The following is a 24,145-nucleotide window of genomic DNA, read 5'->3' as shown; positions in this document are numbered from 1 at the left end:
TGTATTTTTTATCAAATACATACTGCCTATGTAAGCCCAAGAGACATCTTTCAAAAATAAAACTGAAAAATTATACAAATCCCAAGCCTCTGAACTGTTGCCATTTTACAGAAGAAGGCCTATATTTATGCAGAGATATGAGAAATCCATCCATGTCCAGTCATAAAGTCTATATCAGTATTAGTAGGTGAGTTATTGGTCATTTAGCAGACACCAAAGATTGTCTTGCTAAAGGGAATAAAAGTAAGAGAAAATATTTATCAAATTCCTTCATGAACCAGAGCTCTTTGAGATACCAGTGCTGCTCTTTAACTACAAAATTACAATCACTAGATATGGCGATCCAAAAAAAAAAAGATAATGAATGTGTACGATTGCCACAGGAAATGTCATTAAATAGCAGTTTGTGTGCTGTTCTAAAATGTCATAAAACCTAGAATCTCTATGTGCACAGCAAACAGAAATGTATTTGATATATAAAAAAAATCATAAATAATACAAACACTGATTATCTACCCAATGTGTTCTAAGACATGATTTTACTTATCATCACTGGATGTGAAAAAAGTGTAAGAAGAATCCTGTACAACTAGAAAGATCCAAGAGTGGGTGTGTGATTACAATATAGTAAAGTATCAAACCCTTTAACCCTATAATTTCTATGACTACAAGTTGGTTGCTGTCTAGTGGTTAAACAGTATGTGCCAGTATACAGATACAGTAACTCTAGGGGTAGATTTTAGTAGCTTCAAACATCAGCCAATTAATATAAGCCTCTGAGTTGTTAATAAAAGCCTTTGAGCTGTTAATATGACTTAATTTGTAATAATGAATGGTCATATACTATCAACAAAGAAACCGTCCAGACAGATTTACTTCCACTTGCTTTACTCCAGATTTTTGGCATGGGCCGGAAGGTCTCTGAGGAAACCAGAGAGCATTAACATAGCCACAGTTTATAAATACAGCTGTTGCCTAACCTCATCTTACCATCTCTTCTGGACTTTAGTGTTGATCAATACAACGTTTAAACACTTAAAAGTGACAGTATTGTTCTTTATCTGAAGAACATAAACCAAAACAATGATTGAGCTAATCTAGATGATTGTGCTTTTGTAAAATGCAATCAGAATGACTTGACGATAAAAGATCTAGCAATCCAAGAACAAAGAAACCACAAGAACACCTCCACATCTTCTATCATTAAAGGCATAAGCCTGAAAAAAAAAAAACCTTTACGATTCGTAATGGAGCAGAATGTGCTGTCTTCAACATATCTGACTTCAGGATGATAACAAAACCCCTGTAATAATGATTGCGAATGAAAAATGGATAGCGGATGGCGCATTAGATTATTTCCTGAGTGGTGACCTGAGAAGAGGGTAAAAGGTAAAAGAAAGCAAAGCATAAAGCTCTGGAGCTGAGAGGTAATGTCAGTCACGCTTCATAAATAATGGCCTAAGAAATTTAGCCAAAAGGCACCTGTCGGAAAACTCTTACCACTGCATATTTGAGTGTCACAGCCATGAAATACCTTCTAAACAAGAGAAACCTTGTAACAGGTCATGGCCTTTCCTACTTTCATACCAAAAAATGAAAATCTCTCTACACAGTGAAGAATGAATGAATTTCCTCCATAGTAAAAGCATCTGTGTGTGATTATCCACATTTTGGCTTTCTTCTCCTGTATATTGATGGCTGTTGTGTGCAAACAGCTCACAAAGGGATTACTGGAGCTTAATCGAGGTTATGAACTTCTTGCTGTTTCAAAAGTTTTCTGCTATGTCTACGTGTCTACTTTGCGTAATTTGTACTGCATGTTACTAGTTCTGCAAAACATACAGTAACTCCACGCTATTCACGTTTGTACTGAAAGGGTCTCATATGATGAGAAATCTTATTTTCTGAAATTAACATTGTGTAACTTGTTGCAGCTTTCAGTGGTCAAAACCCAGTCCATACACTCAACAGGCCTGCATTAATTATTCAACAAGGATGCATTAAATTGATATAAAGTGTCAAGACATTTATAATGTTACAAAGATTCCTATTTCAAATAAATGTTTTTATTTTGAACCATCTATTCATCAAAATATCCTGAATTTATCACAGTTTCCACGAAAATAACTGCTGTACTTCAATTGGTTTTAACATTTCTTGAGCATCAAATTAGAATATTAGAATGATTTCTGAAGGATCAGGTGACACATAATAAAAAAAGATGTATTCAATTAATATTTAATTGTTAATTATTATTTTAAATTGTAAAAATATTTAAAACATTATCTTTGATTAAATAAATGCAGCCTTGCCTAGCATAAGAATAAAAAAACAATCCAATCTTTTGACCGAAAGTGTATATAAACACAATGGCTCCTTTAAAAATAAAAGGCATCTTCTCAACAACTTAACCAAAAGACAAAAAAATAAAACGACTAGAGTGAAATGAAATCCCTTCAGCTCACAATGTTTTACTGAGCATGCATAATTGAACACAGGTTTGACCCTATGAATGAGATCTTTTGCATGGACTGATGACCCTGCAGGTAACAGCATCCTTCTCCTCTTAAGACCCATTACACAGCTAAACACAGCTCACTATGTGGTTTACTACCTGCTTGAGGAATACAGTGACATTCATTCCATCAGCTAAAAACCATGTAATAAAATGCTCATATTTCCTAAAGTAAGAGCAAGAATGCCTTTGATCATCCATTCTTGAAAGTTATCAGGCACAATATAATACCCAGAACAAAGTATACAATACTTGCATATTCTGAGATATCTTTCCTCAAAGAATTGAGTTATTGATGGAGGCAATAAAAGGAAAACGAGGCTTCATCCATCATCAGAGAAAAATATAAAGTGGTAGCATTAGAATATCAGAGATGAGCATATGCAATTAAACTGACAGCAACTAGTCATCCGTGCCGTCTATACATATTGTGATGGATGTGCTATTTTGGATTATAAATATGGGCTAAGAAAATGGGAGATGAAGACCATCTAAAAGAGAAAATTGTTAGTGACAGATCTTTATCTTTGTCTCATGTAACTGTCGGAGCTCTGGGGCCTTTTGTTCAAAGCTGTGACAGTGTCATAATAGCATGTCATAATATGAAATCAGAGTCCCATTTCAGCATCAAAGCTTTGAGATTCAGTTAGAGTTATACATGTAAGTCTAGGTGCAATGACATGCATTAAAGGAACACCCACAAATGAAAATTTCCTGAAATTGTACTCAGGCCATTCATTCTTCATCAGAAGTCTTCATGGAGAAATTTGTTATTACATCACTTGCTCACCAGTGGATCCTCTGCAGTGAATGGGTGCCGTCAGAATGAAAGTCCAAACAGTTGATAAAAACATCATGATTGATTAACCCTTTGGAATCTGAACTGGGAAGGAAGCTTTGTGTTTCCATGGCATGTGCCTTACTCTCACATTACCAGCAGAGTTTAAAGTCTAGACTCTTACCTGGGATAACAATTGCTTGTTGTCTTCCTCTAAAATCTGGACTTTAGACTCAAGTTGGCGGATGTAGTTTGAAGATGAATCTGTACAAAAAATAGAGGGGGAAAATATAAATGGATTAGAAATTTGAACTTTGGCTTTTAATTGATTTCATGCATCCTTTAAAAATAAAAGTATTCATTACTTAAAAAAAAAAAAATGGACTGCAGCTTATTTATATACACATTTATGCATTCCTCATATATGCAATTCAATCCTTTGAGATCAGGACAGTTAATAGGGTCAAGATGATCAGCAGTTCTGTGTGGCCTGTGAGTTTTCAGCCTGTGTGATGTTTTTGGCCCTACTCAAGTTTCTCCAAACACAATTTCATATGTTATGAAAACCGTTTTACTGTGAAAACTCCTTAGAAGTGATTTAGTCATACCGGAAACTGAGTCATTTTGAAATAGTGCTGCTTTCTATTAGGCACTGACATACAATACCATATCCCAGAATGCACTACGGCTACATGAGTTAAATAGAAGACATCTGTCGAGGCAAAAGAAAGATGCTGAAAAACGAACGTACATGATCACATTAAGACTGCCTTTGACACACGCAAGCTGCCATGCAAGTTTGTCTCGAACAAAATCTGATGTCAATCAAATAGAAGCACAGGTAAAGAAACTGATTTCATTTATGTGAAGTGAAAGCCAGTGAACGGGATAAAAAAAAAAAAAGTTATTTAGTAGTGGTAGAGGAGGACCTTGAAGTGTTTGGTCTTGTGTGTTTGCTGCATTCCCAGAATGCCTTTCATGACCTTTTGGTGATGGAGGGCCTGTCGGCCTGAGAAGATGCAAAAAGGAGCATGTCTGTCTCAAAATTTTATGTTGAAAATCCTTATGCGTACTCAAAACCCTCCTGAAAGCGACCAAGAGGTGCTTAGTTATCTAAACATACTAAAATATCTAAATCCAATGATGTATACAAAGTCACCTGGCAAATATCACAAAATAAACCCAGACAGTGTGATCAAGACCCAGACATAAAACAGAAATGTCTTTTATCAACTACAAATAAAATAAAATATTTTTTATGTGAGAAAAACAAGATGAAACAGAATACCTCCTGTTTAATACTGTATTCAAATGAGTTTTTAAGTAAATTAAATTAAATTGTTTACATTATACAACAATTAAAATTGTGCAATTATTCTTTAACATTTTATTTATGAAACATGTATTGGTTAAAGTTCCTTAAAATTTTATTTTATTATATTTTATACACTATATATTAAAAATGTGGAGTCTTAAAATTAAAATAAAAGAAATCAACAAGGATCCACTGAATTGATCAAAAGTGAAGACATTTATAATTTCACAGATACAGCTTCTTTTTTTTTCAAATAAATGCTGTTTTGAATCACGTTTCCACAAAAAAACATGAAGCTGTTTTTTACATCAAGAAAGTTTCTTGAGCACCAAATACGTATAAGAACAAGCTATTTAATTTCTTTTTTTTTTTTTAGAAATATTTCACACTATTACTATTTTGCTGTATTTTTGATCAAACTAATACAGCCTTGGTGAGACCACAATGGATCTTACTGGCACCAAACTTCTGAACAGAACTATATTTTCACAAAAAATTATTTTGAGATTTGTCACACTTTTTTTCCTTACACTATCACTCTGACACCCTTCAGAAAGATGTTAACAGCATCAGTCAAGGATGACCCTTTGAAATGAGATTCAAGGGTTTAGCTCCTCTTCCCTTTGAACCCAGAACTAATAAACCATGGCCAATCCTCATCCTCCTATCAATCATCTTAGGCTGTCCCTCACCATTTTGTTCGTTTCATCACAGTGAAATTGATGATCAAGACCGTTATCACCACAAGGTGTCACTTATGCATCTTACATCCTTACAATATCTGATGAACCCTTAATGAGGAGAACCAAACAAATCAACCCATTAGTTTTTTACTCATCTCTTATTTCTGACAACAGCACATGCATGAAGATGACGATTTGAAAGCTAATTTAATTTAAATAACTCTGGGATGGGCGCATGTTTATGGGGCCACCAGAACCAGTGTTAATGCTATTTGCCAATCCTTGTGACCCTATAATCTAACTACAGTACATCTGATCTCCTGACACACAGCCAAGCTGATTAGTGAGGCTGTCTACAAAGCCTGACCGGTTCTGCCTCATACATAACCCCCACCTCGACCCACCTCTGGCGTTCCCCACCGCTGACCGGAGAAAGACGGAGCGGAACGCTACACTCCCTCCCACACCATTCACCACCGGAGGGTCTTTTATCTCTGCAGGGCTGTAATACGGCAGGAACTCTTTGAACATTCAAGAAAAACAGTTTTCTCCACCCCTCTGTAATGTTTTCTTGGGTAACCCACAGTAATAGGGTATACGCCCAGATTTGAATACAGCCATTATCAATATAGAGGATTCATGGAGAATTGTACAAGCTTTCCATTGTTGAAAGTGGAAAAATGAAGGGGATTATGAAAGGAACTTAAACACATACAGGATGTAGCCACATTTAAAAAGGACAAAAATAAACATCCCCCGGTTATCAGACAGCATTTTACGGGCGATACAATACGGCTCAGATGAAGTTATAGGTATGATTGTGAGAGCGTCACCCTGAAACCTCTGATCAATTAGACATTTTCTTCTGCGCAGCGCTGTAGGCTCTCCAACAGAGCACGCAACTTAACATTCAACTCTAAAAAGCTGTCCTACTGTTTTTTTACAGAAATCAAGAGAAACGTGGTAACGCCAGATCTATCTGCTATTGTGCTGGCAACATCCCAGGGTGAGCTTGATTTAACTGGAGAGACACAGTGATGTGAAATAGCCTGAGAGAAAGTCTCCCTCTGTCTTATCTGATCCTGTCATAGCAAAGAGTGACCCACTTGTAGTGCCATGTTTTTACTCTTTCTGTCGAGTCAGTCCAGTTGACTTGTCAGTGTTTTTAGCATTAACGAAAATTTTATTACAATTTGTTGACTGTAAAGAAAAATAAAACCCAGCATAACTGGGAAAAATCTAAACTAAAACACACTTTCTTAACTCAGAAATAAATGGTTTCAGTTTTACCTGAAAAATTAGACCCACTGGTGCACTTTGGTCATTTTTGACCGCAAAGTTTGACATTTTGGCATTTTTACAATTTTTCACTTCATCGGAATGGTACAAAATGTTTTACTTCATCAGAATGGTACGAAACTTGGGAAAGGTTTTGCCACTTTCATGCAACAAATAATGGCCATGATTCAAAAAAGGTTCTGTAAAACATTCACATTTGTACATTATGCAGTCAAATTATTGGAAACAAATTTCCATTGGAACTGATATTTCACATATAATTTGAAAGTATTATTTTTGTGCTTTGTTCACGGGGGCAGTCATGGCATAATGGATGGAGCATCGATCTTGTAACCCAAAGGTTGCGGTTTCGAGTCTCAGGCCTGGTAGGAAAAGTACTGTAGGTGGGGAGAGTGAATAACCAGCGCTCTATTCCACCCTCAATACCACGACTGAGATGAGACCCTTGAGCAAGGCACCAAAACCCCAACTGCTCCCTTGTATATAGGTCAGTCATTTGGTCATTTTGACCTCAACGTCAAAAGGGTTAAAGCAGTTAGTTAGCACATGAACATTGGCAAGAATGTGGTTAGCAGTTAAGATGCTCATATGGGCAATTTGAGTTTGAATTTGGCTTGAAATATATCTGTACCCCTAATTTTTATCCATAACTTCCTGTTCTCTGACAAAATCGGTCACAGCTGTGGCTCAGTCCATGCTAGGTTACACTCCTGTATACACTCCACCTTCCTTTCAAAATAAGTCAAAAAGTGGAGAAAAAAAAAATAATAATAATAATAAATCCAGATAATTGTCCAAAAACTATTTTCTGCAGGTTGGCCCAAACTCTCACCCTGTCCATTTGGTACCAGCATATACATTCTCACAAGAGTTTCCACAGAATTAATGTTACTATAAAGCCATTACTGACAATAAGGCCAAGAGACAGAAACGAAAAAACAAAGCAAAAGCAGCATATGTTCTTTACAGGTTGCACAAACATTAGCATTCAATGACCGAATGGGCCCTTAGAGGTGAATTATTCTGAGGACTTTGATCTCCGGCACACATTGGTTTCATAACTTACGCAATCTCAGTCTTGTGATGTCTGGAAACATTGAAGATATTAAAGTATGGGTGTGGACGAGACATTTTCAGTGCCAACTTCTGCAGTTCTTGATTTGCACACAGCCACCCAGGCAGGTGGACTGCTGGAATCAATAAAAAGCTCATTAGCTTTTCCAGTTAACCCCACATTTGATTCATACATAATGTAACACTCTACAAAAACAACTCTACACCCCTCCCACCTTGAATGGGTGTACAAGTCCCTGAGCAGGATCCAGGAATGATTTCAATTACTGCAAGATGTGGAAGTGGGGCTAACCAAACAGTGAGGCATTGTTCCACACCGCTGTGGTCCGTTTTGCTGGTGTTAAGCATTTCCCCGTGAAACCTGAAGTGGGTTCACCCCTCAACCAGAACATCCCCTATAGCAAGAGTTACCAAGAACTAAATGCATTTCTCAGGTAACAATTACTAAAGTTCATGGGTAAGTTTCTCATAATGTTAAGCATGAAAAATATGAAAATCTTGAAGATAAAAATCATCAAATTTTAAATCATCAAAATTTATTTTGTAGCACAAAAGGTGTAAATGACATGCTAAATATTTAGACACTAATGTCACAAATGTAATTTGTAAATTAAATTGCATTGTATAAAATTTGAAAGAAAAAAGGTCTAGACACTTTTTGTCTTTATTTTAAACAGTATTTTGAGTAAGAATTTATATAAATGTAAAAAATATATAATACAATTAAAATTAATTCATAAATGATACAAATTTCACAAATTAACTAATTGAATGGGCAAAAAAAAAAGTTTAGTTTGTGATACAAGGCTTAAAACAAAAAACGGTACAAACCACCTGCATTACACATGAAAATGCCAATAACGCTAGACAGCACTGAGAAAATCAATGCTGTTGAAATAATTTATATAAATCTAAAATAAAATAATATCAATATAAAAATAAACATAAAAAAACTATATATATTACATATTTTATAATGTCTGAATGTGAATGCATATGCAATGTACAGCTAAGTACAAATACTTTTGGTAGCTGCTGTGTGTGTTCCCTAAAATGACAATCTGACAGTTTACAGACATCTTAGAACAGAAAAAAAATCTTGCTATCTTATGTTCCCTACAGTGTCTAGATAAGAGTTCAGCATTATACAGAGATACGGTGTCACTGCAGGTCCAACAAACTACTGATGACTCATGTCCACTCCTTCAGAAGTTATCCAACAATAAATGTCTCAAGATTCTGCAAAAACACTGTTCAAAGAGCTTATAATAGAAAATGTAATCTTCCCCTCATCAATAAGGCCGACCAAATTACAGCAAAGTCAAGACCGACTACCTCTTCAATGCAACTGCCAATGACAAGTATAGAATTAAACAGTCTGCTTCCTGTAAAACAACCTTGGCACGAGAAGTAGAAGCAGTAACTCTGGCGCAGGTATCCAGTTCAGCTTACGCAAGCTCAGCACAGCAGGGAGTGCAGCTCACACATTAACAATCATGAGATGTGCTGATTTCACTCATTAACTGTGTTATGAAACACTGCTGTCAGAGCAAATACAGAGACTCTTTTGATATGAGCTGCAATGTCAAAGCACATTATCACTCACTCACGAAAAATATTATGTAAGTTTTCTGGTTGCTCTGTTCCAAAGCTGCCTACAGAGGCATTACATATATTCTTTCCACAGAATCCCAGAATGCATTGAGACAAGTTAGGAGGAATAAAATGATGGCAGATTCCAGACAAACTGGGAAAATTGTTACATTTCCAGGTAATTATACTGTCATAATTTTGGGATTGATAATATTATATATATATATATATATATATATATATATATATATATATATATATATATATATATATATGTATATATATATATATATATGTATATAAATGTTTTTTTTTCTTTTCAACAAGGATGGATTTAATTGATCAAAAGTGACACTAAAGAGATTTATAATTTTACAAAAGATTTTGATTTCAAAATAAATGCCATTCTTCAGAACTTTCGATTCAAATAAAGGAAGAAATGTTTCTTCACCAAATCAGCATATTAGCATGATTTCTAAAAGATCATGCGACACTGAAGACCAGAATAATGGCTGCTGAAAATTCAGCTTTGAATTACAGACATGGTTTACATGTCTAATTATATAAAAACAGAAAGCAGTTATTTTAAATGGTAATAATATTTGACATTTTGTTTAGTTTTAATCAAATAAATTCCCTTGATGAACATAAAAACATTTAAAGAAATCATACCAGCCCCACATTTTTGAATGGTAGTATGTTCTGTAGTTTATCTATAAAATAATACAGTATTTTTCAACATCAAAAACATTAATAAAAAATAATATTTTACTCATTATTTTGGTGTGTATTTTTACACTTAAGCTTAGAAATATCATAGCATCTAACTAATCCAACAACATCCTAACTAATATTAGCTTCTACTACATCTAGTTGAAAGTGAAAGTAAAAAAGTGAAAGTGACGTGACATTCAGCCAAGTATGGTGACCCATACTCAGAATTCGTGCTCTGCATTTAACCCATCCGACTCTCTAACCATTAGGCCACGACTTCCCCTTGTCTGCTTCATGTGAGCACACTGTTTTTCTTGTAACATTTCATTTTGGTTAGCGAGCAGCTTTGCTCTCTGTGACCTATCTGGGCTGCTTACTAGGTTTTGGAATTGTGCCGAAGTTTTCTTTACTTGTACAATTCCCAAAGAGTAGATTTTAAATATTTGAGATGTCACTAAAGATTTTAGGTTGCATATCATTATCAAAACAATTCCCGGAATAATTAAATAATAGATGGGAAAGGTAAACTACAAAACTGTCTTATTCATCTAAAACCATTGTGATTTATTCATACTGTTTTCATTCACTTAAACCATCTTCAGAACAATAGCTCTATGTCAGCCACAAATATAAAAATGGCATTTTGACAATGACATATCATGCTGTAGGGAACACCAGAAGGCTTCATGTGCTCCAGAGTGCAGCATGTGTCAGTGACGAGGCATGTGCTTATATGACGTAGCCCACGGGGGATCTGAATGTCAGCAAATGCTTTTCCTGTATCCTCAATGGGATCCGCAGCCTAAACAACCAGAGGCAGAGAAATGACAGGTGGAGGAAAAGAAAGAGCACAAGAGAAGGAGACAGACTGAAGAAGAACAGCGAAAGAGTGGAAGAGCATGTGTCCTTATGCATGCAGCCTTGTGCAGAAACGCCACTGTCACTATCAATCTCTGTCTGCGGCGCTGAGAACAGGGGTGTAATAAGACAACAAGGACGTGAGTCAGTCTTGCATCCCCCACCCCACTTACACAAACATCATGCACGCTGTCTGGCAACCACACCACGACCCTCACGAGCAAGACACATCCCTCGATGCTCAGCTGAGATCCAGAATGCAGCAGTGCCATGCAACAGTTCGCACATTCTTAATGAACAAGTTCAAGCAGCCTACAAAAAGGTACAAAATCTGTCACTGGGACGGTACCCTGTCAAACGGTGTACCTTTTTGCCACATTTACTCCTAAAAGGTGCATTTTAGTACCCTGAAAGTACATATTTGTACTGAAAATGCACATATATGTACCTAAACCAGGGGTCTCCAAACTTGGTACTGGCTCCAACCCTAATTAAACACACCTGAACAAGCTAATCAAGGTCTAACTAGGTATTCTAGAAACTTCAGCTAGTTGGAGCCAAACTCCAGGACCGAGTTTGGAGACGCCTGACCTAAATTATTCATATTAGTATCTTCTGAAATTGTAGGCTACCGCCCCAGTGACTTCTTGTGTACCTTACCTCAAATCATGCAGCTTGTTGAGAAGAGTTGATCAGAGTTGTTAATATTCACCTGTTTGACAATAAGATGGGTAGATAAAAGCTGTCTCTAGTGACTAAAATATCATATTTCTGTGATATATAGTGTGATCAATAGCACTGGATCATCCTAGCAACCACTCAGCCAAAGCAAATGCATAGCAACACCTTAGCATTGTGGTGGCAATTTTTGCATTGGCAGGTACTGCTCAAGTGGTCTAAACCTTCATTAGTATTTTTCATATGGAAATAAAGCTATTTTTTATTATTATTATTGTTTAGGTTTTTACATATGACAAGCACTATTTTCAGTGCCCTTGTATAGTAAAAGATCATAATATATCGGGAAGCTCGTATTTACTAGTTGAATGCACAACAAAGTCGTAATTACTATTGGGAAAAATTCTATATGCCCATTGTTTCAGAGTTGGACTGCATCGAAGAAAAAAACATGACGGACGCAATAGATGCAGCAGCTGTATTGACGGTATATTTGTTTCAATAAACTTGTCTTTTAATTTACGATAAAACTAGCCGAGTTGTGTGTACAAAATATGATACTGTAGTACTGTACAATTACGGTATTCTACTTTATAACTATTAAATTTACAGCACCTGTATGAACTGAATAAAAATACACCAAATCTTTATTCATCATTTTTTTAAAGAAGCGTCAAAGCGTTGCTAAAAGTTTTGAAATTACATGATAACGTTATGAATGTTGATGTCAATTTTGTAACCATGACGCAAAACTGTGTAGAACACACAATTAAATTACTCATATTTTCTGTATTAATTTTCACTAGCATTTAACATGTACTCCGATAGACAGATAGGAAAAAGATTGATTTTCAAGAAAAAAAGTTCAACAGTGTACCTAAATAATTAACAATTATAGGTGCAAACTAGGGGTAATAATTTTTGCTGTCTTGCAAAACAAAGTGACTTGAATGCAACTGAACTCATAAATACAAACTCTCCAGGAGAACTTCAACACACCAGTAATGGGGGACAACTAAATGGCTCTTCTTAAAGGAACAGATCACCCAAAAATAGGAATTCTGCAGTTTTACACCTGTAAGCTGTTTATTTTTTACTGTAAAACACATAAAAAGTAATCTTATCTATTTTCCATACAACAACCGTTCTCAAGCTATTTAAGCTACAAAAAGGACCAAAAACATCATACATCATAAAAGTCTAAATAAAATTAGTCCATGTGTCATTTTCAAAGACTTCGGAAGCCATTTGTTTGTTTGAAACAGACTACACAAAACACAGAATGACTACACAAGTCATTCTCTCTAAATGTCTATATGATGCATTTTATTATTATTATTATTATTATTTGGGAAAAACTGTATATAATGCTTAGAATATTCTCCTTGGGCATTCCAAAGAAAAAAACAACAGCATATGGGTGAGTAAATAATGACAATCTTTTCATATTCGAATGTATTATACACCCCACTGTTAGACAATGCAAATCAGTTTGCACAGTCCATTAAGAAAGCAGCTGAATAACAGCAACCAACACAATTAAGGCAAGAAACAATAATAAAAACAGCTTTTTTAAATCTGTTTGGCCCTGTACTGTGGAACAACCCACTGCTGAGTGTCTAATTAATGAGTTTCATTCTTCCGGGGTGTAGAATTCGCTTTAAATGCAGTTACTAAGTCGTTTTTGGATGGCCTATTGCCATTTTGCCGACTGTATTTTTTCAAGCAGGCTCTAAAAGCTATAATCATCTTACAGCAGAAATCTGTAGATTAGCAGAGGAGCATATGCTCACTCCCACTACATGTCCTCCTGTCTGCTCTATTGCCCTCTATCCATTCTAAACTCCGTGTTTGCCTTTTTAAAGAGGTGTAAATTGCCCATGGGTCATCTGTTTGGTTTACTGAACTCATAGGAGTGAATCACACTGTGTGCTCTCTTAGTGAAGAATGATTCCACAGTGTGCATTTACTGCCAGGTAATTGTCACCACGAGTTTTGCGAGTGACTTTGGAAAATACACAGCAATAAATGTGTATTTTATCGCTTATCTGCAGCCTTTAAAACGACACCAGGGAGTAAAGCACTTAATGGCGGTGAAAGAAAAGCAGAGCATGTCTCCAGACAGAACACATGGGAGGAGCCATCAGAGGATCTGCTGACACCTCACTTACCGTGACTGTGAATGGAGAAGATCACAACTGCCATGCTCGGTATGCATTCCTAATGCATTGCTTACTGCCTACTGGTTTTAAAAATAGAATGTGAAACAGTATGTAGTATGCAACAAAAACAAATGTGTGTGTGTACTTTTAACTCTTCAGTCAATGAAAGACTGATAACACTTCCAGATCATTCTATAATAATTCAAGGTCAAATTTAACAGTGCACTATGGGATTATACATTATGGGATGCACATTTTGGCATGTGCAGTTTGTCATGCCGGTATGCATACACAAATTTCGCAGACTCTCATATACAGTACTGCATTCCTAAAGGAGTTTGTAAGGTAGTACGTCATCCACTTTCTGCTTACAGTAAACTAATGGATTGTTCTCATTTGTCTTGTCCAACATCACACAAAGGGAAAGGTACACAAAGGTAAAGATAAAGGAATGCATTTGTATTCAGCTATGCAATATAGAAGCTGTGCATTAAAGGAACTATGCAATCTTTTGGTATGTATAACTTCAAATGTGCTTTCAAATGACCTAATGACAAATAACTTTCTATTATCCACTACATCTGTCTGGATATAAAGTACATAACAAAAGAACAATCTTAATATAGACAGAAATGACTGAACACATGCCCTCTGAAAATATGCAGACATGAGCAAAGTTCAGCCCAACTAACAGTGATTCGAAGAATCAAAATTTTTCTTTTGCTCTACAGTGAAAATAAAAAGAAACACAAATTAGCGAGGAAAAAAGATCTTGCAAACACTGCATAATTCTGGAAATTCTGGAATAACAACACATTCTAGAATTAAATAAAAAAAATCAACATTAAAATTAACCGAGTATAGTTCGTCAGAATGCACAGGGCGTATCATCAGCACTAAAAGTCAACACAGGGGTTTTGGGGTCTCCCAGCTTGCTGCAGACTTGGCTTGATTCAAAAATAGAGCAGTGAATAAGCGGACGGCAGAGCACAGCTCCGAGAAACGTGTTGGGAAGATAGACGGCATACCAAGGTATTGATAAGAATGTATCCTAGCAACAAGCCCCAGTGTTTGACTAAAGGGCCTGCCAGTGCTTTAGTATTACACCTCCAGCCTGTGCCAAATGAGCTTTCTCTTTCCTCTCTGCTTCTTTCACCCCCTCTCTGCTTTTCTCAGCACACACACATTTATTCAGCATGCACAGACTGCAGAGCAACTCGTACCAGAAGAGGAAACAGCATTTTTCCAGTATTTTCTTCTTCAAATATTATTTAACTTGGAAACTCTCCAGTTTGTGTGTGATCTATATGCTGTGCACATGACTCACTGTTTGACAGCACATCTTATCTTGAGAAATCACATGATTATTAGGCAAACAGATCACACCCGTAATAAAGGAGGAATCTCAAAACACTATTACAGATCGCATGATATGGATTTTTATGAAGCGTTTCATGTATTGGAAGAAGGGTGTGTTTTAAACACTCTTGAACACTTCCCTCCATACTAAATAAGTAAAGGAATAAATTGAGAGGAGATGTTTAAAGGAATAGTTCCTAAAAAATGAAATTTGCTGAAAATGTCAATGTATCATTCATACCATCATGGTGGCATATTGTGAAGAATCAAGCAGCACTCAAACTTCCTTCAAAAGAGGTTCAAATGAGTTCAAATGTAGTTTCTGGAATAATGTTTACATAAGTGTTAGTAGTACCACAAATGCAGTGCTAATGACAAGTTCATTACTCACAAAAACCAGGAAATCAAGTACTGAGTACTGATTCGCTTCACTTGTTGCACAACAATGGCACAGTAAACCCATTTGACCATTTTGAAGACCATTGAAATATCTTCTGAAAGCAAATACAGTGAAAACACTGATGTCACCCGACTTCATGTTCTTACAAGTTTGTCTTTACAGAAGAGCGGAAGGAAAGACTACACTTTGTCTCTAAGTTCTTCCATCAGAGAGGGTTGAGAATCAGTTTAGATAGTTGACCGCAAGCATGTCAATGGAACAAAAAATAAACCAGTAAAGGGATAGGAAGTAAGGATCAGGAAACAGAGATGAGCCAGAACTAGAAGACGCTCTCATGCCTGAGCAGAATGACGTTATGGCTCTATTCACTGGTGTTCTTTGAAGGACTCTTTCCCCTTTGTGCACTAAACAATACTGTTGGACAGATGGCTCAAGCAAACCGAGGGCGCACATACTCCCACCCCCTCTTGACAGTAGCAGGGGTCCACCAGACCCACTCCCCCTGTCTAAAGTTGAAGGACAATAGTGAGAAATATCCATCCAAACACCTCCAGAGTGGTTCAAAACTGAAACGAAAGATGTCAAAATGAAGATGTTATTGAATGTCAAAAATGTATAAAGCACAACCATATATTCTACAATGAGATGCAATATAGGTGGGTGGGTGCTGGAAGAAAACTCAACATAAGTCACTGGAATTTCAAATTATTGGTAGACCATTATCCCAAGAAAAATAATTCAGCGGAAAAAAAAGACTCATTCATGCTTGGCTAGTTTCCTCCAGAGGTGGCATGCCAAGACAAGGATCCTGAATCAACAAGATCTGTGCAATGGAGCTGAAATCTGACCTTCCCTTTGACATCAACGAGTACTTTAGGACCCAGGCTGCACTCTGTAAAACACTGATCCATTTCTGAGTTGGCATGGAAAGTGGTCTCATTAAAGGAACCTCAATTCACATATGCATTCTAAGCTATTGCAGAGTTTACAGAGCTTGACAGCTAACTGGCCAAAATCCAGTATTGTTGGACGGAAAAGATCATCCTCTATATGAGGACAAGATGATTGCCAAATTTTCGACAACCATCCTTTCCCTCTAAATCCAATAAATATGAGAAAATAGCCCTAAAACCCTCCACAAACATCACATGCTGATTGCATTCCCTTCATGTGGTCCAGAAACCCAAACACACCTCCTCTCAGTCATCTCACCCCTGGTGCCTCCAGTCTCCTGACCACTATCTCTGGATACAAACAGTGGTGCCCCCATCCAGCTCCACATGATCAATCAACCATCTTATAATTACTGTTGCAATGGAACTCACAACCTACTCCGTTCTGCCACCCGCCCCTTGACCCCCTTTCCATCTACTGACTTCATATTTTCCACAGGGTAAAAAAAGAGGAGGGGATAGAAAAGCTAGGGAGAGCAGAAGAGAAGGAACAGAGGTGGAGTGTTATACAAAACAAAACCTAGTTTTTTTTTATTCCATATGACTGGTTAATTAATTCAATCTAGACATTCTTCGGCTTCGTTGGGCAGATATTGCAGGCTCGTGAAGGCATGTGTAAATTTATTTATTCAGTGGTGACTTCATTACCTTACATCTGTTCAATTCTCTGACAGGGTTAACCAGTTCACCGACCACAGCTGACGGCATTTCTTCTTTCCATGCATCCAGAGTACAACAGAATTCAACATTTAAACACTGATCCCCCACCCCTTCGACAGTATTCAATAAGTAACAATGTGAAACCTTCACTATTGTTGTCATGGAATGTAGGAACTCTGGACAGACAACTTTTTAAATACAACCCGAATTCCGGAAAAGTTGGGACGTTTTTTAAATTTTAATAAAATGAAAACTAAAAGACTTTCAAATCACATGAGCCAATATTTTATTCACAATAGAACATAGATAACATAGTGAATGTTTAAACTGAGAAAGTTTACAATTTTATGCACAAAATGAGCTCATTTCAATTTTGATTTCTGCTACAGGTCTCAAAATAGTTGGGACGGGGCATGTTTACCATGGTGTAGCATCTCCTTTTCTTTTCAAAACAGTTTGAAGACATCTGGGCATTGAGGCTATGAGTTGCTGGAGTTTTGCTGTTGGAATTTGGTCCCATTCTTGCCTTATATAGATTTCCAGCTGCTGAAGAGTTCGTGTTCGTCTTTGACGTATTTTTCGTTTAATGATGAAAAGCTGCCCATAACGTATGCACTTATGCACCCCCATACCATCAGAGATGCTGGCTTTTGAACTGAACGCTGATAACATGCTGGAAGGTCTCCCTCCTCTTTAGCCCGGAGGACACGGGGTCCGTGATTTCCAACAAGAATGTCAAATTTGGACTCGTCTGACCATAAAACACTATTCCACTTTGAAATAGTCCATTTTAAATGAGCCTTGGCCCACAGGACACGACGGCGCTTCTGGACCATGTTCACATATGGCTTCCTTTTTGCATGATAGAGCTTTAGTTGGCATCTGCTGATGGCACGGCGGATTGTGTTTACCGACAGAGGTTTCTGAAAGTATTCCTGGGCCCATTTAGTAATGTCATTGACACAATCATGCCGATGAGTGATGCAGTGTTGTCTGAGAGCCCGAAGACCACGGGCATCCAATAAAGGTCTCCGGCCTTGTCCCTTATGCACAGAGATTTCTCCAGTTTCTCTGAATCTTTTGATGATGTTATGCACTGTAGATGATGAGATTTGCAAAGCCTTTGCAATTTGACGTTGAGGAACATTGTTTTTAAAGTTTTCCACAATTTTTTTACGCAGTCTTTCACAGATTGGAGAGCCTCTGCCCATCTTTACTTCTGAGAGACTCTGCTTCTCTAAGACAAAGCTTTTATAGCTAATCATGTTACAGACCTGATATCAATTAACTTAATTAATCACTAGATGTTCTCCCAGCTGAATCTTTTCAAAACTGCTTGCTTTTTTAGCCATTTGTTGCCCCCGTGCCAACTTTTTTGAGACCTGTAGCAGGCATTAAATTTTAAATGAGCTAATTAAGTGGATAAAAGTGTAAAATTTCTCAGTTTAAACATTTGCTACGTTATCTATGTTCTATTGTGAATAAAATATTGGCTCATGTGATTTGAAATTCCGTTTTCATTTTATTAAAATTTAAAAAACGTCCCAACTTTTTCGGAACTCGGGCTGTACACACAAGGGGCAGAAAAGAAAACTCATTTGGGATGCTTCCTTTTAAAACTTAATATCATCTATAGGATGGGCACAACAGCAAAACATTCAAAAGCATTATGGGAAAACGACATTAAACATCTAGTTCACTCAGATTTACATATTTTAAACCATGTTATTTTTTTCTTCCATAGAATACAAAATTGGACATTTTACAGGATGTCAGGATTACACATATATTTTTTTTATATATATTATGTAAGAAAATGGTTAAAGTAATTCATAAGCTATATTTTAATTCTTTTGAAGCCATATTATAGCTTTGTGTGAGAAAAAGAATGAAATGTAAATGGATATTCAATGCAGTATTATGTTTATACTATTATTAGTATAACCACCTCAAACCTGGTATAAAGGCGCAATATTTTTCCTTTTTATTTAAAGAGCGTGTTAGTAATATGCCCCTATTGGCGGGTCCACAACGCATGAACCCGCCATGGCGCGAATACAACTGGCTTTTAAAGGGGATGGGAGAGACTCTGATTGGTATATTGCACGTTAGGCCTAAAAAACACCCATTCAGACCATTTACACCTCTACCAAAAATGGATTTGGACATGCCCTGAGCACTAGTCTCAGCTTCAGACGTCACACCCATGGACCGTTGGCTGAACATCTAATGGGACACAAAAGTGGAAACACTTCAGGAGTGTCGAAGACGTCATAGGATTGGTTGAATTATACAGGAATTCCGGGAGACGTGTGTGTCGCATTCTTTAACGATCCGCAAGGAAAAACAAAAATGCTGTTGCACCAAACCCCCTCATGAAAGAAAAAAGCTTACAATAGTGATGACGAGCACTTATCAGGATCAACTAAACGTTGGATATTCAAAAGTATGTGAAATATATAAAGGTCGCGACATAAAATCTTTAAAATCGTCCGGGAGTTTTACACACCGGTCTGGTATTGTGGTGACATTTAGAAATTGGGTCATTTCACGTTCACACAGGAGATCACAAAAGGTTGCATTTAATTGGAAATGTGAACGGCCTTGCAAAAAAAATCAAATTTTTTCAAAAAATCGGAATTGAGCATTAAGCCCTGCAGTGTGAACGTAGCCTTAGATCGTCAAAATAGGACCCAAAATATTATACATTCTCAGGTGTCTCATGACCTCAATGATGTCAAGCCTATCACAATGCACCTTTGAATGAAGCCTATGTTTCTATTGAGGGCAAATACTCCACACATCAAAAAACTTATATGACATTTCCCTACTGAAATTCTCTAAAAGATTATCCAAAAACTTCATGTAGTATAATTCGTCATGTCCTGCCCCAATAAAAACGTAACTTTACATGAATTAAATAAAACAGACATGAATGAGTGCATGTTGAAAATAAAAGCGCTGAATTTAATTCTCTATCTGTTGTATTTGCTCACAATTAGTCTAGGAGAAAAAGTTCATTCATATTGCTTAGCAAAAGACGGATGATCAGGAGGCTTAAGCACGGCCACTGAATTAAACTTTTGACAAGATTATCTTGTTTAAACACCCTAGATTATATTATCATTTACTACATAACAATCATTTCGCTAATACACATATAAATATAGCCTACCGCTTTGTGGAAATTAATTATTTATTATCTCCATGCGCGATCGCGGTTGATTAAGTTATAGTCAAACAGCACTTTGTCAGTTGGCATTTCATGATTTAACATTAGATTAAATTTAGATCATAAAATGCCAACTGACAAGTGCTTTTTAACTTTATATAGTCTCGGAAAAAAAAGTTCGTTCATATTGCTCAGCACCTGAATGGGTTGATGATCAGGAAGCCTCAAGCAATGCCACTGAATGAAACTTTTGACAATATTATCTTGTTTAAACACCCTAGATTATATTATCATTACTACATAACAATTATTTCGCTAATACACATATAAATATACCGCTTTGTGGAAATTAATTATTTATTATCTCCACACGCGATCGCGGTTGATTAAGTTATAGTCAAACAGCACTTTGTCAGTTGGCATTTCATGATCTAACGTTAGATTGAATCTAGATCATAAAATGCCAACTGACAAGTGCTGTTTAACTTTATATAGTCACGGGAAAAAAGTTCGTTCATATTGCTCAGCACCTGAATGGGTTGATGATCAGGAAGCCTCAAGCACGGCCACTCCATAACATTTTTGACAAGATAACTCGTTTAAACCCCCTAAATTATAAAATCATTTGATTTACTACATAACCATTATTTAGTTAATGCAAATCTAAATAAATGCAGCTCTGTGGAAATTATTTATCTCCAGACGCGATCGCGGTTGAGTAGCCCAATTTATAGTTTTGTGTAAATGCATAGATAACTTACAGCGCTCTGTCAGAAAGCATTTCATGATCTAGACCGACAAAACCTAATAATTAATAACACTAGTTGGAAAATGCAATGATGTATGCTGTTTTGTTTTTTACTTTCCTGATAATGTTATATATTCCAGCTAATATTATTCAGTGAATTAAATTAAAATTACCCAGTGAATTATTCCTCACTCTTAAACCTATTAAATGGCACATAAACCTTCTAAAACTGTTTAAAATAAATTACATTTCTGCAAAGGTGATATAACTCCCCTGTCATTTATTTTCTCCATTTTAAAACATTAGACTTTTAACATTTATTTTGCCTATTGTTAACATTGTTGCTGTTAATGCTTATAAATCATATGTATAATTTAGATATAAATTATATAATGTAATATATTTTTTTATTGTAATTTGAAGATTTAAATTTAACATGAAAAACTGCTAACTTTCAGCACTTTTTTTTTAAGATGTCTGTCAAGAAAGTTCCTTTGCCCCCCACCGTCTTCGGTGCCCAGTGAACGAGTCTTCAGTGAAGTGGGAGCCATTTATGAAAATAAACGAAGCAGGCTTACAGGGCAGAATGCTGAAAGACTCTGTTTTCTACACTACAACCTAGTTCTGCTTAACTGGGAGTATTAAGTTACACTACTAAATAGCTATGCACTTCTAAATAGCCCCCCCCCCCCCGCCCCCACCAATATGTTATAATAATTTTTGTACTTTATTTTTTAATTTTTTACCTCATCAAAGCTTTTATTTTAAAACAAAGACACTTAGTAACAGTGCACTTTAATTTTTTGGACTCAGACCCCTCTATTTATTTGTGTATAAATATAAAGTTTTTTTGTATGCAAGGAGGGAGTGATTGTTATAAATAAAATGGTTTGTTCAGCTCATTTGTGTTGTAATAATTGTCAAAAACAGAAGTATAACAGTAAATAAATATCGGTTCTGCATATCGGTTATCGGGTACATAAACATGAAAATAATCGGTATCGGTATCGGTTATAAAAAATCTATATCGGTCGATCACTAGTTTTTACATTTCCACTATCCTTCTAATTCACACTTAAGATGATGGATGCAAATCACACCACATCAGTGACCACAAAACCACAACATTGTACACAAAACTGAGACACTGGGTTATTAAAAATATATATTTTAACTGCATAAAGTCTTGGTGTATACGTAAATCGTAATATTTCTTTAAAGCACAGCACTAAACATCATCCTCCCCTCAGCCATAATCATCACTAGCACTTCAGAGTTGCTGGTCCTAGGAGACCATTTTGTAAATGTCAGCAGACTGAAGTGGGACAGCCCAATTACAAGCACATTTACAGCTTGCTTTGGCAAAACCGCCTCACAGGGACTTGCATGCTTCATAAGATTATTATTATCTTTATGAGGCAAAGGCAAGCAGCAGGGAACAAGCAATAACATTGTAAATTCAGATTCAGCAGAACCAAAGACCCCCTCTGACAAGTCTGAGCTGTTGGGGAGGTGCTCTCCATCGCTGTTTGTTTTTAAAAGAACAATGGTTTGCACCAACAGTGAAAAGACGTCCTCAGCCAGGATGCACACTGACTTGAGTCACTGGACTTGCTTGGTCTGATGCAAAAACAGCTTTTTATTTTAGTATTGCTTTGATCTTTACTGTTTGGTTACCACCTGAAAGCATGACTAAACATGAACTGACATGGGAATTTAAAAGGTGCAGCCGTGTCATCCAGTATTTAGCATTCCCAGGGGAACAATTCAATTATCTCACAGATTACTTGAGGGAATTCATGAGTTCCCATCATTGGTAAAGGACTGTGAGCTATCCACAAAACTATATTTATATGTATTGTCAGAGTAGATAATAAGAAAATAGTTTTAAATGCAATTCAACTTCAATCAAACAAAAGAAAACCAGGGGCTTTTTTTCAAAAGGGTGACCTCCAAACTGAAAGCTTCACTCGTAAATTCGGATCTGTTTTATGACAAACCAGACATCTGTAACTTTGAGTGGCACAGAAGGGCTCTAAAAGCTTGATGAAGGGTCTTGAATGGGGGCAACTGAAGGCCTTTTCACTCCAGCCGTGGGAAGAGTCAAGCGAGAAGTGTTATCTGAACTCTGAAACAGAATCTCAACCCCAGCCACTAAACCTTTAGTCCACTGGTGGCTTTCTGGGGGGCCAGAGTCTTTTCAAAGCAGGAAAGAACCACTTTTACCCTTCAAAGGGACAGATACATGACCTCAAAGTCAATGATTCTGAACAAAATAAAGTAATATAGTGGATTACACTTAAATCCACATCCAAATTGGGTCCACCCAATATAGTGCTTTCAAAACAACTCCTCCTTTTGAGGAGAATTTATTTGATTTTTTAACATTTTTCCACTCAGCTATTCTGTTTTAATGCAAGTCACGTTCGAAAGAATAGGACATTTTCACTTTCTGTCTGTTTGGCCTCTCTCTAACAGTATATGAAAGTCTGAAATAAATAGCAGAAGCAAGGAACCCAATGTTCTGTAACACTGAATAATAAAAATATCACACTGATAAACTTTTAAAAATCATTTTGAATGTCGACTAACATCAAAAACACGTTTGAGAATGTCTAAAACACCTACCAGTTAGCCAAAAAAGAACATTCTTATCAATGCCAGGCGCTTCCAGCTGGCATTATCAGCAGTATATAACAGACATTTTTCTGCTACACTAGAGGTAAGTTTGTCATCAGTCTCCTGTCATGTGGCGGGAACACTACTGTTAGTCTTGACTTTTGAGTGAATCTTGCTGATGGAATAGGCCTGGACTGCTGAGTAATGTGTACTTTTATTACAACAGAACAATTCCTGTTTTTAGCAGATGTATTTCACGTATTATGCACATGAAACATTGCTTGCACCTCTCAGAGAGTTTTTGAAATTCTGCACTCAATTTCATGGTAGCATTCCACATTAGTAAGTCATTTAAGATATAAGCATCTGCTAAAATTGAAAAGTGCAATGCAAATAACAATTGTAAAGATCCAATTTCCTCTGTGTACCACTCACTGAGAGGCTGAATAGGGGAAAGCAATGTACAAGTAGCCGTGAAACAAAAGGAACAAAACAAACTGCAATAAAAAAAAATAGAAAGGGGGGTGGGGGGGCTAATTAAGCAAAGATACTGAAAGACATGTAT

At 36.5% G+C, this 24,145-nt stretch overlaps 1 protein-coding gene across 1 annotated transcript in view; it reads right to left on the bottom strand.

Annotated features, from left to right (window-relative positions):
• LOC132111439 (coiled-coil domain-containing protein 85C-A) overlaps positions 1–24,145 on the bottom strand; it is a 34,086-nt gene that overhangs the window by 8,168 nt on the left and 1,773 nt on the right. Inside the window, exon 2 of the mRNA XM_059518732.1 lies at positions 3,478–3,557. Coding sequence (XP_059374715.1) covers positions 3,478–3,557 — 80 coding nt within the window. The remainder of the gene's footprint in view (positions 1–3,477; positions 3,558–24,145) is intronic.

This window comes from Carassius carassius, chromosome 31, assembly GCF_963082965.1.
Source record: "Carassius carassius chromosome 31, fCarCar2.1, whole genome shotgun sequence".
Classification (NCBI taxonomy): domain Eukaryota; kingdom Metazoa; phylum Chordata; class Actinopteri; order Cypriniformes; family Cyprinidae; genus Carassius; species Carassius carassius.
The sequence above is the reverse complement of the archived record's forward strand: the minus strand, read 5'-3'. Positions and strand labels throughout refer to the sequence as shown.